This window comes from Engraulis encrasicolus, chromosome 22 (assembly GCF_034702125.1).
Source record: "Engraulis encrasicolus isolate BLACKSEA-1 chromosome 22, IST_EnEncr_1.0, whole genome shotgun sequence".
NCBI classification, from domain to species: Eukaryota; Metazoa; Chordata; class Actinopteri; order Clupeiformes; family Engraulidae; genus Engraulis; species Engraulis encrasicolus.
The window spans coordinates 11,269,215-11,287,995 of NC_085878.1; the positions used below are offsets into that span (position 1 = coordinate 11,269,215).

General features: G+C 45.7%; 1 protein-coding gene across 3 annotated transcripts in view; it reads left to right on the plus strand.

Moving 5' to 3' along the window:
• Nucleotides 1–16,229, plus strand: part of zfhx3b (zinc finger homeobox 3b) — a 246,070-nt gene extending 229,841 nt beyond the window's left edge. For all 3 annotated transcript variants that reach the window (XM_063188440.1, XM_063188441.1, XM_063188442.1), the window contains 4 exons: nt 697–897; nt 6,504–6,627; nt 6,849–12,440; nt 12,553–16,229. In XM_063188440.1, the coding sequence (XP_063044510.1) occupies nt 697–897; nt 6,504–6,627; nt 6,849–12,440; nt 12,553–14,276 (7,641 nt within the window). In that variant the 3' untranslated portion in view covers nt 14,277–16,229. The remainder of the gene's footprint in view (nt 1–696; nt 898–6,503; nt 6,628–6,848; nt 12,441–12,552) is intronic.
• Nucleotides 16,230–18,781: the final 2,552 nt, after the last annotated feature.

The window sequence follows — 18,781 nt, forward strand, 5'->3', positions numbered from 1 at the left end:
TCATCCTTGGAAATTAATTACCTGGGGAGGGTAAAAAAAACTCAGCATTTTTCTGAAGTTCGGTAAATCTGGACACTCTTGCATTATGCAAACAGAGTGTTTTCATCCGAAGATTATTTTCCCCCGTTTTTTTTTTTTGCCACTCTTGCATCGCTAATTGCTCAAAAAGGTAGAAAATCAATACACTATTTGACAGCTGAGAGGCCTTTGAAGTGTCTGCCAGGATTTTTCTGCCAGTCACAAGTAACCCAGCGTTCCCTGTTCGGATGAGATCTGTTCCAAAGAGACAGAAGAGTCCCCCGGTTCCTTCTGTGTTGCTCTTTTTTTTGCTCCTATCACTCTGTCTAAACAAACACACTCTCTCTCTCTCCCTCACACTCATGCTCCCTCTCTCCCTCCCTATCACTCTCGCTCCCTACACCTCTCTTTGTGCCCCTATCATTCTCTCCATGCTCGACCTTCTCTGTCATCTCTCCACATTTGTATCCTCTTATCTGTCCATCACCACTGTCCATCCTCCATCTATCTGTCCATCACAATTTTATCCTCATCCTTTCCTCTGCTCCATTCATCCCCTCTTCCCTCCCTTCCCCTCCTCCATCCTCCTCTATCCTTCAACTTTTTTTCATCCCCCACCTCCTCTCTTCCACCTCTCTCCTCCATCCTCCTCCTCCTTCTCTCTTCCTTTCTCTCCAGATGTTACAGTGCCCCTACTGCAAGTTCACCAATACCGATTTGAACCGGCTCAGGATGCACGTCATGACGCAGCACTCAGTCCAGCCGATGATCCGCTGCCCTCTCTGCCAGGACATGCTCAACAACAAGGTCCACCTGCAGTTCCACCTCACGCACCTGCACAGCGTGGCGCCTGACTGCGTGGACAAGCTCATTGCCACTGTGAGTGTGCCCCCAAACACTATCTTGTCTTGCCTGCCTGCCTGTCTTTTTTGTCATCTCTCACATGTCGTGTGTATGTAAGAATGTGTGTGTTTGTCAGAGTGTTTTGAGACTGATTGATTTAATGAGTTTATGAATAGCAGGTATGAGTGCAGTATTGAGGGATCACTTATTCAAATATTCAGTCATTTATTTTTATACAACAAAGTAAACATCCCATCACAGCATCTTCATATCTACGTAGTCCACGTTAGCAAATTATTAACGGGTTAAAACGATTATGCTGAAAATGGCCCTCTCACTTCACCACGTCTCTGTGGAAATCTTCAACTTACCAATGTGTCCTTCCACTGAAGAGCCTGCATTGAAACCTTTTTTATTCACCTACACAACCAATGAAGGTTGTGAGAACAATGCTACGACAATAGCCATGCCATTGTACGCATGTTTGCAGCATCGTTTCTTGACCTCCCATTTTTACATAGGCAAAGACCAGATGCGAGGGCATGGTTACGTGGCATCCCTCTCTTAGCCACTGGGCTTTCAGGCATCATTCAATAGGGCAGAGCAAATGTCACGGCCTCTCGGCTGTAGTGTCTTGAAGCCCTCCATTGTCATGAAGCCCACATGTCTAGTGAGGTTATATTTGTCATCATCTCAGGGGCTTTCTTGCGTTGGTGTGTGTCTATGGTTAAATTTTACAGTGGAGGTACTTGTAACGAATCAGACATGGTGGCCTTTTGGGTTTTTTAGTTATTTGTGTTGCTCTACAATGACTGTTATACACAGTACATAACCAGTGAATACGAGGCTGTGCTGCCTGTTAATGTATGTGTGGAGCTTGTGTCCAAGTGAGGGACCAGTGTGGGACTTGGCAGGGTGTGTTTGCATGCTCCAGTGGGATGAGTCACACTTTCTCTCTGTCTCTCTGTCTCTCTCTCTCTCTCTCTCTCACTGTCAGTCTCTAGCACACTCACATACACGCACAAACACAGTCACACATGCACGCACGCACACAAGAATAGACACAAGCATACACAAATACAAACACACACACATACTTACTTACACAGCTTATTCTGTCGCTCTCTTTCAGTATCTCTGTTTCTCTCCATCTCTCCCTGCATCACTCCCTCTCTCACTCTTTCTCCACCTCCATTCCTGCCTCCCCTCCCGCTTACTCACCCCGGCTGAGCGTAATGAAGGTTGTCTCTCCCGTCTCCTTGTCTCTAATTGATGACATTTGAGGCTTAATCAAAACACAAAGGAAACTGTTAATTGTGAAATGGCCCCTGGGCATCCTGTTGACTCAGACATATCATGGGGTATGGACTGACTGGAGGGGTGGGGGTGGGGATGAGGTTGTTGGGAAGAGGGTTTGGTTTGGGGGGCAGGGGTAAGATGGGCTACATGCGTGGGGAGGTGGATTCTGTAGCCATCCTTGACTCTGGCATTGTCTTGACATGCCCACTGCCAATGAGTCTTTATCCCATTTCATTATAGCACAGTCGATTGAGGAAGAGAGAGAGAAGGTGCAGTCAAGAGAGGCAGAGAGAAGACATGGAATGAAAGGGTGTTGGTCTCTAATGGGTGATTCTGTTGTTCATCGCACAAGCAGCTCTTCTCGCTCTCTCTCTCTCTCTCTCTCTCTCTCTCTCCCTCTCTCTCTTTCTCTCTCTCTCTTTCTCTCTCTCTCTCTCTCTCTCTCTCTCTCTCTCTCTCTCTCTCTCTCTCTCCCTCTTCTTTTCATTCCCTCTCTAGCGTGCTTTGACACCCTCCATGTGTCTGTGATCACTCCGCACACTATTCAAAACAAAGGCTTTTATTATTAATATATTCAGGTAATTGCGACACAGATGAATTGAAATTTAATGAGAGGGTCTTTTTTGAAAAAAAAAATCTTTTAATGACATGCAAGTTCAGGCAATGCAAATATTATTATTCACTATTTTTTAATCTAACTTGCCAACCTGAGGTCTCTAGTGACTTCTCGAGAGTCGAGCTGCCACGAGGCTAAAAGAGCTGAAAGGGGGGGGGGGTTGGTGGAGGTGGGGGTGGCAGGGTGTGGTGGTGATGGAGAAAAAGTATTCTCCTGAATTTCGCTTTCCCTCTACTATGCTCGCCGATTCCAAGTCAATCCTGGAGGTCCTCAAAGCCTCAGCGTTGTAGCAGTGACGTGTTTTCTCTGCCTGGGAATGCGCAGAGGGGATTGCAGTTGCATCAGCTAAAAAAAATGTAAGAAAAGTTATTTTTTTGAAGGAAAAAAAAAACGAAAGGGGGGAAGGGAGTGATGTTGTACAAAAAAATCCTCTAGAGATGGATGTCGTCTGTGAAGTGCCGCTTCTCCCAGACTGATTAACACTGGGAATGAACAGTGCACTCAAAGAGGAGCGGGAAATATTCTCATCGTTGTCAAGACATGTCGGTGGGGCACTTTCTTTCATATTAAGAAGTAACACTTACATCATCCCTCTTTAAGTCGCCTGACTTCATTACCAAAATCCCTCGGCATCGAAGCGCCTTTTTTCATCCTGCATCACCACCTCACCCCCACCCCTCCATCCCAACCCCAAACACATACACACACACATGCACGCACGCACACACACACACACACACACACACACACACACACTCTCGCATATGCACACACATGCACACACAAGCCCAAAAGACAATTTTCTTGATTTCAAGTCAGTCACAGGAGACCGTCTATAAAAACTGTAGCTTCTTGTATCACTCCTCACAACTAGTTGCAAGATGTACAGTACAGAATATTTATTATATTTATTTATATATTTTTGTAGGCCTGTAGTATTTCTTTTCACTCCTGTGTTGAAGGGCTCACTGGTGTACCCTTCAGGGTAGCAGTGTTCTTAAGTCCAGCGTTGCCATCTCTCCATCCCAGCTAGCAAATGGCAGTCACATTAGGTGTGGAGGCAGTAATATATTTTCTTTTATAGAGATGATAATGCTCGGGGTGTCTACAAGAGGAGAGGCATAAGAGACAGACTTAATGTAATGCACATTAAAACTGGCACCTATTTTTTTTTACCCCCCGACTCCTCTACTCGGAACAGATTTGATGGGTACCATGTCTTCTCTTTCCCTTGTCCTGCAGATGATCCCTAATGAATTCTGCAATAGGTGACTTTTATTTCTTGCCGACTATGCATAAAGATACACACTCGGAGATATAAATGTGCATCCTTCCTCCATCTCTGTGTCGTTTCTCCTCTCTCTGTTCTATCTCTTCTCTTCTCTCTCTTTCTCTCTCTCTCTCTCTCTCTCTCTCTCTCTCTCTCTCTCTCTCTCTCCCTCTCTCTCTTTCTCTCTCTCTCTCTCTCTCCACCACTATGTCTCATTTTCTGTCTGTCCAAGATAGGGGTAATGAAAATAATTGTGCTTCATTAATTCTGAGTCTGGCTAGATGATAGCCATTTGGAACTATGTTTGCCAATTAGCCGGTCCAAATTAAAAGTGACCTTGGGATACTCTTAGTGCTTGCTTCTCCCCGCCTAATGAAGCAGTTGTCTAGAAACAGTCCACTTTGTAATGTAAATCAGTGCCGTGATTTGTTTTTGTAACTCTCCAAGCTGGTCATATTAATTTTCTGCTCCTGCTCCAGAGGAGAGATGGTGAAAGGCTGTAAAAAAAATTATATGAATATGAATTATATTTCTGTGTATTTCTAATTAAACTAATTGCACGCTGATGGACAAGATAGTTCTGTCCCTTCCTCTTAACCCCCCCCAGCAGTACTGCCTAGCTGATAAATCACGAGGGTGCATATGAGGCTGGAAAACAACATCCTCCTGGGGGGGTCAGTGCCTGGAAGCCCTCTCCTTTGTTGTTCATTTAGAGAGCAGTGCTCCTGGCTGATATTTCATTTAATGCTCTGACTTACGGCCACCGACCTCAATGCTGAACCATAACATGAGCCAAGCAGCTGTTTTTGTCATACCCAGTCCTGCAGATCTTAGCATGTATTTGTGGGACATCATGGATTGTGAGAGGTTTGGAGGTTTAGCAGAGGTGTTCATGTGGTAGAGCTGCAAACAAAGACAAAGTCAGAAAAGACGAGAGTCTTGTGCAAGGTAAAATACGATGTTAAGCATGTATTACTTCAAGTGAAGCACTTGTTTTGATGTTGAAAAAACCTTAGCTAATATTTGATCTCATGCACACGTTGTCAGGCAGCATCGCTGTCATAATATTTCATACTATTTTGCTGTGAATGAGTACTCAGATTGTTAAAGTAGCTTAGGCATAAGAGTATGAGATAGGAAAGTGTTTGAAATTGGGAGAGAGAGAGAGAGAGAGAGAGAGAGAGAGAGAGAGAGAGAGAGAGAGAGAGACAGAGAGAGGAGGAGCAAGGGCTGTAACATGTAGGGTGAGGTCCATGAATTGAAATGCTGTGTGGGGAGTGAAGATGATTATTCTGTTTGGGGAGTTAATTGAAAGAAGGTGAAGCCGGCAGTGCCTCATCTTACAGACTCTTCCAATCTCAATCACTGATTATTGTTAAATAGGGGCCGCTTAATGAGTGCATTTGATGAATTGTTGTGCTTTTTTTTCTTTTTAGAGAGAGAGAGGGATAGACAGAGAGAGGAGGAGGGAGAGAGATAGAGGGAGAGATTGAAAAGCTCGAGGGAGCATGGGGAGTACACAAGAGGTGGTTGGGGGGGGTTGCCAAGATGGAGGGAAGGTTCCTGTCATTCACACATGATTGACTTCAACCTTTTGAGAGCACAGGAAACCTGGCTGCACTTCTGCACTTTTTAATCAATATTCATTGCTTCTTGAAATGGTCTAATTAAAAATACTGCAAGGTAGATTGAGCTGAAGTAGCGGAGCAAATGCAAAGGCGTTTTTCTTTCCACCGTATCATTCAAATATAAAACTCTTCCAATGCACAAATACCTATATATTATTATTATTTTAAAATGGATTGTTCATTGTTTGTGTTTTAGTCTATAATTGGCGCGGTGTATGAACACACGGTACTAAGAGGAAGATCAGTGCTTGCGACACACTGTGCCTGTGCTCGCTGCTCTTCTCTATTGAAGTGGAATGCATTTTTTACAAGGAGGGAGAATTATTTAATTAGCCAATCTAATAAGCTTTACACTTGGCCAAGGTGGGCCTCTCAGCCCATCCCACTAATTGGCTGCAGCAGAACTTTCTAGGCATATGACAAAACACCAGCCGTGATCAAAGTGCAGAATCTAAGGGAAACCAAGATGGTAGAAATAATATGATTAATTTCTGTGCGAGCGGTGTGCCTGGTTGTGTGTGTGCGTGTAGGTCTGTCTGTCTCTGGTTTGTGTGTTCTCCATCTACATGCATATGACTATTTTTGTTCCATCCATAATTTTAATCTTCTTCCATTACTGTCTTGCTTTCCTCTGAAGGTGGGTTTTCTTTGCAATGAGGTGTGGTTGGGGAAGCTGTAGCAGTTGTAATTAGTCACTGCATTCTGGAAAGCCTTGTTTTTTTCATGTGTTTTTCGGAAGTAACCAAGCTCACCTGTCTGTCTATAAAAGAGGAACTGTGAAAGTTAGCCAGTAATTAACAAGGAGCACACCCTGTGTGTTATTTTCCAGGTGGCAACTACAGAAGCTTTGCCAGCAAGCATGTTCATACCGGTCCCCAGCCCAGAAAGGGAGGCACAAAGCACCCCGCAGTCTACAGCCAACACTGGCAGTGATGACACAAAGAAACAGACAGGTTTGTGTTTTTGTTTTTGCAAATCTGTTTAACCATAGCAGAATAGTGGAATGTGATGGTATTTAATGTCTTAGTACTGGCTATAATTAGATTTGTATGCATTCTGTGTTTCATGGTAGGATTGTAGTCAATGTCTATATTGTCTATAATGTTTGTATAGGCATCGGATGAATGTTCCAGCCCAAAGTAATATGAAAACAATGTTCTTTTTGTATTTACAGAAACCTTAGACGCTGAACATGAGAAACTTCCTCTGCCTGCAGAGGTGACCGAAATTCGCAAGTCGCCACTGGAGGACCACCAGACTGGAAGAGGAGAGGATGCAACCGGGTTCCTATGCTGGAAAAAAGGCTGCAACCAGGTCTTCAAGTCCTCCAGTTCACTCCAGATGCATTTCAACGAAGTCCACAACAAAAGGCCTCAGCTGCCTGTCTCTGACCGACACGTCTACAAGTACCGCTGCAACCAGTGCAGCTTGGCTTTCAAGACAGTGGAGAAGCTGCAGCTCCACTCGCAGTACCACGTCATCAGGGCTGCCACCATGTGCTGCCTGTGCCAGCGAAGCTTCAGGTCGCTGCAGAAGCTGAAGCAGCACCTGGAAACAAGTCACCTGGAACTGAGCGAGACTGATATCCAGCAGCTCTATGGAGGATTACTGATGAACGGAGATCTCATGGCTTTGGGCGACCCGACCCTCGGCGATGACCAAGCCATTCTGGCAGAAGATGACAAAGAAGGAGAGGACAGTGATGCGGAGGAAAAACAGAGTCCGACTGGTAGTGATTCCGGGTCTCTGCTAGAGGACTCTGGATCTGAGCCCAAGAGAGCCCTGCCATTTAGAAAGGGTCCCAACTTCACAATGGAGAAGTTCCTGGATCCGTCTCGACCTTTCAAATGCACAGTGTGCAAAGAGTCTTTCACACAGAAAAATATCCTGCTTGTTCATTACAACTCTGTCTCCCACCTGCACAAGGTGAAGCGCGCGCTGCAAGAGTCCACGGCTGGACAGCCAGAGCCCACAAGCAGCCCTGACAACAAACCTTTCAAGTGTAGCACTTGCAATGTGGCATACAGCCAGAGCTCAACTCTAGAGATACATATGCGATCTGTGCTTCATCAGACAAAGGCCCGAGCAGCCAAGCTTGAAGCAGCAGGTGGGATTCCAACCTCTGTTAGCACTGGACTAAGTGGAGGGGCCTCCACAACCATTAGCACTTCAACGCCCAGCCCAATTCCAACCTCCAACTCCACCTCAATCTCAAACAGCAACAGCGTCTGCTCTCCCGCACGTGTCCAGACTGTGCAGAGCATGCTTGGGGGCAACCACCTCAGCCAGTCGCACAACACTGAAAGCCTGAGTAACTCGGCTTGTCATCCGTCCCCTGCTGAAAACCATGACATGAAAAAGAAGAAGTTTGCCGACATGCTGTCTGCTCGTAGCCACCAGCAGCAGCTCCAGCAGCAGCAGCAGCAGTTGGCCCAGGCCCAGGCTCAGGCCCAGGCCCAGCTTCAGCAGGAGCTGCAGCAGCAAGCTGCAATTCTGCAGTCTCAGCTCTTCAACCCACTTCTGCAGCACTTCCCCATGACGACAGACGCTCTTCTCCCACTGCAACAGCAGCAGCTGCTCTTCCCCTTCTATATCCCTGGAGCAGAGTTCCAGCTGAACCCAGAAATGAATCTGAGCAGCTCCTCTCTCGGCCTGAGCAGTCAATCGGCTGCCGCCATGCTGGAGGAGCAGAAGAATTCGGCTCAGCAGCAGGCCCAGCAGAGCTGTCTCCAGCAGCAGCTGATGCACCATCACATGCAACAGCAGCACCAGGCCCACTCCCAGGCCTCAAGCCAAATGGCTCTGCTTCAGCAGAGCGCATCGCTCTCACAGCAAGCTGAGAAGAAACCAAAGCCTCCTGTCATCATGAATGAGAAAGAGCGGGAGCTTCCAAAGGAAAAGGCTGAGAGAGTTGAGAGAATTGAGGACCACACTCCTAAAGAAATGCCTGAAAACATGAAACCCAAGGAGAGGAAAGACTTTCAACCTCAATCTCAACCTCAACCTCAACCTCCGCCTCAGCCTCAGCCTCAAGCTCAACCTAGCGTGAACCATGATCCTGCCTTTCTTCCTCCTAGAATCGCTTCAGATGCCAGAGGCAACGCAACCAAAGCCCTTCTGGAGAATTTTGGATTTGAGTTAGTGATTCAATACAATGAAAACAAACAGAAGGCACAGAAAAAGGCAGCAAGCGCTGCACCCGGCCCAGCAGCCGGCCCACCGCCTATCAGCCGAGCTGTGGATCACATTGAAGGACTGGAGAAGTTGGAATGTGAGGCATGTGGCAAGCTCTTCTCCAACATATTGATTCTGAAGAGCCACCAAGAGCACATTCACCAGTCCTTCTTCCCATTCAGGTCACTCGAGAGGTTTGCCAAGGAGTACCGAGAGCAGTATGACAAGCTTTACCCAATGAGACCCCCAACTCCAGAGGCTGCTCCCCCACCCCCACCACCTCCTCCACCTCCCCCTCCACCACCACCTCCACCTCCTCCTCCTCCGCAGAGAGCACCAACACCAAATATCCCTGTCTCTGCCCCTGCACTTACGCCCCCAACAGTTCCACCTCCACAGCCCTCTGTTTCCATGCCTCAGATGTCCATGCCCATGGACCTGCCTCTCTTCTCCCCTCTGATGATGCAGCCCATGTCCCTTCAGTCCCTGCCCTCTCAGATGCCTGGGCAGCTACAATCTGTAGAGGCAGGGCTGGCCTCTGATCTTGCACAGCTTTACCAGCAGCAGCTCACCCCGGCCATGCTGCAGCAACAGCAGAACAAGAGGCCACGCACCCGCATCACAGATGACCAGCTCAGGGTCCTCCGACAGTATTTCGACATAAACAATTCCCCCAATGAGGACCAAATCAAAGAGATGGCAGATAAGTCAGGGCTTCCCCAGAAGGTGATCAAGCACTGGTTCCGCAATACTCTCTTCAAGGAACGCCAGCGCAACAAAGATTCTCCTTATAACTTTAACAACCCACCGATCACCACCCTAGAAGACATCAAAATAGACTCTAAACCACCTTCACCTGAGCCTCTTAAAACTGAGAGCTATGGGAGTAAGAGATCCTCAAGGACAAGGTTCACAGATTACCAGCTTAGGGTATTACAAGACTTCTTTGATGCCAATGCCTACCCTAAAGATGATGAATTTGAACAGCTCTCTAACCTGCTTAGTCTGCCAACTCGAGTCATTGTAGTGTGGTTCCAGAATGCCAGACAAAAGGCTCGAAAGAACTATGAGAACCAGGGAGAAGGCGCAAAAGACGGCGAAAGGCGTGAGCTGTCCAATGACCGTTACATTCGCACCAACAACCTGAACTACCAGTGCAAGAAGTGCAGTCTGGTGTTCCAACGCATTTTTGACCTCATCAAGCACCAAAAGAAGCTATGTTACAAAGATGAAGATGAGGATGGACAAGAGGATAGTCAAAATGAAGATTCACTTGACCTTACTCATGAGTACTACACCCCATCCGGGTCTTCAGGCCACACTCCAATGCCCACATCCTCAAGCCTCTGCCCCCTTCCACCGTCCACCTCAGCTTTCTCCCACATGACATCCTCAGAGAAGGAAGAGGCCACCACAGCAAACACGTCCAACCCATTAGATGAAAAGCCCAAATTCTCTGCTGAAACGTCCCTTGATCGCAGAGACAGCCAGCTCACCAGCCAGCTCTCCAGCCAACCAACTCTGAAACAGGAAAGTATGCACAGGGCTGAAACACCACAACCAAAACACTCCAGAGAAGAAAAGCCCCTGATGGCGCCAAAGAACACGAAGCATTCATCTCCCTCCATATCCCAGCAACCACCTCATAGTGTTGCCACAGCCTCTCGCTCTAGCCCAGCTCCCTCCCAGAGCTCTCACATGTCACTGAACCCACACTTGTCCTCAGCCACACAGCAGCAGCTAGCTCAGCAGATGATCCAATACCAGTGTGAGCAGTGCAAGCTGGCGTTCCCCTCATTCGAACACTGGCAAGAACACCAGCAGCTGCATTTCCTCACTGTCCAAAATCAGTTCATCCATCCCCAGTTTTTAGACCGCCCCATGGATATGCCTTTCATGCTTTTTGACCCCAGCAACCCCCTGCTGTCAAGCCAGCTTCTCTCTGGGGCCATGCCGCAAATGTCAAGCAGCTCTGCCACTTCTCCCTCAACACCAACCTCCACCATGAACTCCTTGAAGAGGAAGTTGGAGGAGAAAGCGGGCACCAGTCCAGGGGAGAACGACAGCACCCACAGTGGTGAGGAACCTCAGAGAGACAAGCGGTTGAGAACAACCATTACACCAGAGCAGCTGGAGGTTCTCTACCAGAAATATCTTCTGGACTCCAACCCAACCCGTAAGATGCTCGATCACATTGCCGCTGAGGTTGGACTGAAGAAACGAGTGGTGCAGGTGTGGTTCCAGAACACTAGAGCCAGAGAAAGGAAAGGGCAGTTCAGGGCAGTTGGACCAGCTCAGGCCCATCGCCGCTGTCCTTTTTGCCGTGCCCTGTTCAAAGCCAAGACAGCCCTTGAGGCACACATTCGTTCACGCCACTGGCATGAAGCTAAACGTGCTGGCTACAACCTGGCTCTCTCAAACATGCTGCCTGACACAGAGGGGCTGCAGATGAAGATGGACCCTTTGGATATCGCCAGCTATTCTCACCTAATGTCCTCCAACAACAGTGATGGACAGTGTTCGTCTCTGTCACCTGTAAAAAACATGGATTTGTCCCCAAGGACCCTTATGAGTCCCACATCTATTAAAGTTGAGGGAATGGAGGACTTTGAAAGCCCAACAATGTCCTCTGTGAATATGGGATTTGACCCAAGCAAACTGGACAATGACGATTGTTCCTCTGTGAACACAGCTATCACTGACACCACCACTGGTGATGAGGCCAACGCTGACAATGACAGTACAGATATCAAGCATGGCCACAACAGTGACATTATGTCCAAATCTGGAGGGACAGCAGCCTCCCTTGAGAATGAGGACCAGATGTCCTCAGGACTTGTCAGCCCTGCAACAAGCTATTATGCTAGAGATTACGAGAATGAGCACATTGTGGATCACAGTGAGACCTCGAGTCTGGCTGACCCCTGCTCTCCTAGCCCTGGAGCATCTGGAAGTAAGAGCATGAGCATAGATAGTGACAGACCTGGTCAGAAGCGCTTCCGGACACAGATGACTAATCTCCAGCTGAAAGTGCTCAAATCCTGTTTCAACGACTACAGGACCCCCACTATGCTGGAGTGTGAAGTATTAGGAAATGACATTGGACTTCCAAAGAGAGTTGTGCAAGTCTGGTTCCAAAATGCTCGTGCCAAGGAGAAAAAGGCCAAGCTCAGCATGGCGAAACACTTCGGCATCAACCAGACCTCCTATGAGGGTCCCAAAACGGAGTGTACACTTTGTGGCGTCAAGTACAGTGCTCGCCTTTCAGTCCGAGACCACATCTTCTCCCAGCAGCATATAGCTAAGGTGAGGGACACCATTGGGAGCCAGCTTGACAAGGAGAAAGAGTACTTTGACCCGGCCACTGTTCGCCAGCTGATGGCCCAGCAAGAAATGGATCGTATCAAGAAAGCCAATGAGGTATTGGGCCTTGCTCAACAGCAAGCAATGCAGCAACAGGGCATGTTCGACAGCCCTGCCCTGCAAGCCCTGAACCTTCAGTCAGCTTACCCAAATCTACAGGGAATACCCCCTGTTCTGCTGCCAGGAGTTGGCAGCCCTTCCTTACCAGGCTTTAACTCATCAAACTCAGGTATGTCATCATATTTTTGACACATTTTAAGAAATAATATGTATTTAAACACAAACATCTTATGTAATGTCTTAACCTGTGGGTTTTTTTTGTCTTGTATTATCTCTTCTAGCTTTAACTCCTCCGAAACCTCCAAACCTCCTGAACATGCCTGGTGCCAGTGTCCCCTCACCAAGTCTCCCCACATCCGGTTTGCCCAACAAGCCTCCATCATCTTCATCATTGGCCTCACCCAGCCCAGCTCAGGCCAGCACTTCCGTCGCTCACTCCAACCCCACATCAAGCTCGACATCCACATCAACCACTTCACGTCCCAGCTCCCGACACGAACCAACCCCCAAAGAGCGTGAGGTGGAAAGACCACGGGAGAAGGAAAAGCCCAAGGAGAAGGTAGATAAGTCTGCTACGCCCTCTTCCATGGGGGGCACTCCAGCACCCACCACCTCCGCTGCCAGCGCCAAGAAGGAGAAACCAGACACAGCTGTTCCTGCCACGTCCATGCCAACTCCTGGAATGGAGTATGTGGTAGACCCTGCCCAGCTCCAGGCCTTACAGGCAGCATTGGCGTCTGACCCCACAGCCCTGCTCACTAGTCAGTTCCTCCCCTATTTCATGCCTGGCTTCTCCCCGTATTACGCCCCTCAAATACCCGGTGCTCTCCAGGGAGGATACCTGCAGCCCATGTACGGCATGGAGAGCCTTTTCCCCTACAACCCAGCTTTATCCCAGGCTCTTATGGGGCTCTCCCCAGGGTCCCTGCTTCAGCATTACCAGCAATATCAGCAGAGCCTGCAAGAGGCGCTGCAGCAGCAACAGCGGCAGCTCCAGCAAATCCAGCAACCCAAAGCGAGCCAAACTCCTGTTCCTAACCAGTCCTCCGGGGACCGCAAAGAAACTGCCAAAGAGCCAGTGAAATCAGAGGAAAAGAAAGGCACTCCCCCCATTGATACCTCCTCCTCATCGTCTCACAATAACCTATCCACAGAGAAGCATGAGATGGATGGCAAAGGTGCGGAACCCCTTCTCGACCAGTACATCGTCCCCAAAGTGCAGTACCGGCTGGCGTGCCGTAAGTGTCAAGCTGTTTTCAGCAAGGAGGAAGCGGCCATTAGCCACCTGAAGTCGATCTGCTTTTTCGGTCAGTCTGTGGCAAACCTGCAAGAAATGTTGCTTCGAGTCCCCAGCAGCGCGAGTGGAGCAGAGGGCAGTCTTTATGACTGCCTGGCCTGCGACACCACACTAGAAGGGGACAAAGCTCTCAGTCAACACCTGGAGTCGGCCTTGCACAAACACAGAACAATGAAGCGATCAGCCAGAAATGCCAAAGAGCATGCTACTAGTTTATTACCTCACTCTTCAGCCTGCTTCCCCGATCCTAACACCGCATCTACCTCGCAGTCTGCCACTCATTCAAACAGCACCCCCACTCCCCCGCCAACGCCATCAGCCGCCATGCCGTCCTCTTCTGCCCCTTCATCCTCATGCTCATCCTCCTCGACGTCCACCCCACTCAGCACCACAGCCGCCAGCAAACCCTGGCCCCAGGCCCCTTTCTCCAGAGCGTTAGCTGGAAAGCCCAATGCCACTCCTTCCACATTGTCATCATTTCCTCCAGTATCCTCTCCTTCAACGGTTACCTCAAGTTCATTGAGCACCTCAGGGGTTCAGACCTCGATACCAACAGACGTCTTTACTGACGAGTCTGACTCTGATAGCAGTCAGAAGTCGGCCGACAGACTGGGCAGGGCTGCGGAGGAGACTCAGCCCAGCTGTCTCAAAGACAGTAATAGTTGTAGTACTCTTGCTAGTGTAGGAACAGACTCCATCAGATTGTAAAAGAGCTTTCAACGATGAACAATATTTAAAAAATCTAAAAGACAAAAAAAAGACAAACACAAAAAGAAAAAAAACAAAACAAAAAAGCAGCGATGTTAAAATATGTTTAAAAGTATACAAACCAATTTCAAAAAAAGATGTGTAAAGACTAACTGCAATTCCAAAGCTTGTAACCAAAAATTTAAATGTTAGTGGATTGTTTTCCCATATCAACATGCTGGTTTTTGTTTATTTCAACTTCAAATATATATATATACATGTATAAATAAATAGAGAAGATCACTGCAGTTAAGTTTTGGCTTATGATAGAGGAATGCTGTATAGCAATGGACTGCCTCAAAGTTGTTTTAATGGCCCCCAATCCCTGACACAAAGTACAATTTAACAAGCTGTCCCTTGTTTGCAGAAGTATTTCCATAGCACAGTCAGCCAGTGTGTACTGTATGGGAGAATAGTCTTACAGTTTCTTGCGATCTAAAACGTTCAAATACCAATGGCTTGCTTAAGTTAACAAATGATGTAACGTCTATTTTATTCTCAGGTCAACAGCTCACAATTATTTTCTGTTACAGAAATTCATCACTCTGTTTTTACTTTGTTCCAGACATTTTTGTTTTTAAAGTTTGATTTGACTGGCAGAAAGTATTCAAACGCAAAATGAAAGCATAGCTTTCTGGGCATTCAAAAAGGGTAGCTGAATGGCTGGTTGAAAACATTTAAAAAATCTTTCACATGAAATTAGCACTCCCTCATAACCCAGACACACAAAGCATTGCAGACTTGGTGATGGGGATAAAAAAAAGATTTTTTTAAAGAAAAAAACTCTGTATTTATGATAGATATAAACATTTTTGGTGTTAAGTAGATTGTTGCATTGGAAATGAATTTAAACAGTATGGTAGACTGAAAACTCTTTGTGTACATTTAGCTTTTGTATTGTCCAACTTTAAGGCGCTTCATTTGATGTTGTCTTGGTCATTCCAATAGACTAGATTAAGGAGCAGTAACAGATCTATACTTTATTTCTGTCTTATCCTTGCCTACCTGGCTAACGTTCACCCAACTGCCAATAACTGACAAGGCAGGTTTCCCTTTTCTCTCAAGGGTTTTTTCTGTCTCCTTTTGGGTTGGTGTGAATCCAACCAAAAACTAAAAGAAATCTGAGGTGTTGAAAAATATTGATTATTTTTGTGTTACCTTTGTGCACTTACCACTGTCTGACTGTCCCTCCCCTTTTATCCTTTTTTCTCTCTTTCTCTCCGTCCCATGCCCTTTTCATTTTTTCAAGCCTTGCCTTTGTAGATATGGAGATAGTTACTTCTCCTTGTGCACTACAAAGCAGATGTTTGTTTTTCATAGTGTGGCTGCAGTCTGTTTATGGCTTTATTTTATTAATTTTTTATGTCATATATTAAAATGAAAAAGAATAATAATAATAATTCTCACGCTTTAAAAACAAAAGAAAATCCAAAGACTAAACACTTTCACCATTGGTGCATAAAGATGAGAAAAGAGGCTTCTTTATACTTGAGAATTTGTTGCTGTTTTTAAAGGAAAGAAAACAAAGTTTTAAAATAAAGGAGTACGCATCAGAGTTGCCGTTTTTGCTTCTTTGCAAGCAGACAGGTGGCTTTTTTTACGTAGGATACCAAGAATACCAAAAACCAAAAAAGGGCCCTTGTCCTTACATTGTGGAGTAGCACCGTTACAGAGCCATTGCAGTTTGTAAGATAGAGGTTAAAAAGCTCTCTCTATTTTTTTTCCTGTCACACAATTTTTGGTTTCATTGTTTGTTTTTAAAGAAATGTATAAGGTCTGGTCTTTGAGGACATATGTTTTGCTGCTAATGTAGATTTTGAGAAGAAAAAAAAATACCTAGATGCATGCTCATTTTGTTTTTTGGCTAAGCTTTAATGAAAAGACAAACAATAAACCATCTCCCTGCCTCTGCGACATCTTTTTTTCCCTCCTTTTTTCTTCTTGCAAAAACGGAACTTTGAAGACTGTGAATATATGTTCCAAAGGACATTTTGGCTGATTCTTTTTTCTTTTTTTTTCCCAAACAGACCAATGTTTAAAGCCAATGATCTCTCTAACGTTTGTAAAGAATAGTGCATTCCAAATACCACATCTGCATTTGTTGACTTTGTTTTCTCTTAAGCAAGGACTGATTCTATTTCTTTCCTTTTTTGTTTGGATACTATTCTGTTTAATCTTCTCATTTCTAAGATGACTGTAAGCTGTTGTGTAAATTTACCATCGTGGGTTGCTAACATCTCCACTCAGCTCCCTCCTTTGAAGTTGCGGTCCAGGGGGGCGAGGGTTACGACTGGCCCCTTCGTGACCTGTTAAGGTTGTTGCTCACTTGAATGAGATCAAGTAATAGTGGTTACCAAAAATGTACATAATACATGTGGTACTGACATGTGTCTCACTGGTTTAGTGTCATCATGCCTATCGATTTATGACAAGACTCAGAAGGAAACAAAAGGCTGTTTTTAGCAAAGTCTGGAGTGGCGGCCTCCCATCCTGGGCTATCAAGCAGGGACTTGTCCCAGGTTTCTGCAGGGTGTTAAGCCATTTCCATGCATGAAATGTGGATTACAGGTTACCAAGGGACATCTTCATTCCAAAGCATTACAAGACTGACAAAGGCAGGAGTCTCTTTGAAGATGTCCCTTGTTTTATTTGGAATGGTGTAAAAAGGTATCTTAATGCCTTGAAGTCCAAAGAGGTCATTCACTCCAACTTTATAGCAATGGAAAAGAATATGCTTTACAGAAATCATCCTACCCTCTCACGAAAGCGAAACCTTTTTCTGAATCTTTTAATTTCTTTCCACCACAGCAAATATTTCAATTTGTGAATAACTGCTCTTGGCCACAAGTGTATAGCAAGTGTATTTGGAATAATTAATACATTGCCACAATCTTGGAAATGTGTCTAAAGTGTTGCGTCTCGCAGAGCAATGTTACTTGGTGTTAATACTTGCGCATGCTCTTGAAATTGGGTAGATTTGGTCTGCAAGCTTGCCACTCCTATCAAGTCCTGTTATGAATACTGTTCATATGATTATTTTTTAGAATTCTGATGTTGTACAGATTATGTTTGAATGCTTTGCTCTATTTTTGTTTCAAATAATGTAAGACATTTATTATTATTGTTATTATTATTATTATTATTATTTTCATATATTTCAACTATTTGTATGTTATTTTATTTTTTATGTATATTATTTCTTTCCTCATATAAATTAATCTTTAACACCAGCTTTAAATTTGAATCGCTTTTTTTCATCATTGAGACCTGGCCACTTTAATATTCCTTTTGTTTGCTTGTCTTTTTTTTCAACACTGATCTCCTCTTTCCAAAGTCTTTTGTTGTTGTTGTTGTTGTTTTGTTTCGTTTGTCTTTGGGCTCTCTTGTGTGAGACAAAAGTTATGTCTCCGCAATCAATTTAGCCAGCATGGACTGTGTTAGCGAGTGTGTGTATGTATGTGTATGTCTGTGTCATAAGAGCCAGCATCAGTTTGCATTTTTTATATACTTTATTTTATTCTTTACTTTTCAAACCAAAACATACAAAAACTGCATACCTGGATCTTCAGTAAAGATGTTGAAGATGTAGATGAATCAGATATAACAATAATTAGACAATGCGAAGAAAGATGAATACTGAAGCACTGAGCAGTTTTCTAGTCTGATATCTTGTATGAATGTGGCCAAAGCGTAATGCAGTTGAACAAAAAAAACAAAAAAAAAAGAAATGTTTTTTTTTCCTGTTTGTGCCCCCATTACCAGTGTATATTTATTGTGGCATGACACATCACCTGGCTGAGATGTGTCTACTCACATTTGGGATACTTGATTTTTGTGGACATTTTACAGAGATCGAAAAGACAGGTTTTGCTGTAGAGGTCATCCTTTTTGCCCACTGTGAAAAAAAACATGTATACAGATATAGATATATTTAAAAAAGAAAAAAAGAAAAGACGACATCGACTTTTTTGTTCAAAAATGAAACAAAGAAAGAAGGATTAAAAGAGCTGAACTCTGGGAAACTGTGGAGACGTCTGAGAAGGCTGTGGGCATGGCAGGCTGGGGCTGGGGGTGCCGGAGCTGGGCCGGGACTGGTGCGGCTCTGGGTGGCGCCGCCAAGAGACCTTAAACACGCTCACTGACTAGTCCCCAGTGGGGACGGACTCTGGAGCAGTGGGCATCTGATGAGCGGAGGAAAAGGAGAAAGAGGAGAGAGAAAATACCTGGAGGTGTTAGCGCTGAAACCCAATGACTTGAGCCGCCCACACCCAAACCCCCAGAAACCCAAAACCCGACCCCACAACCCCACACCACCACCACCCCCCAACACACACACCCCACCCACCCCACCCCCACAACCTTGTTTCTATGTGTCTCCTGCTCTATGCCCCCCCCCCTTACTTCTGCTTCTGCTTTGATGGACATTTTACGCACTTCGGAACAGGATGGATAGTGGACACTTGCTT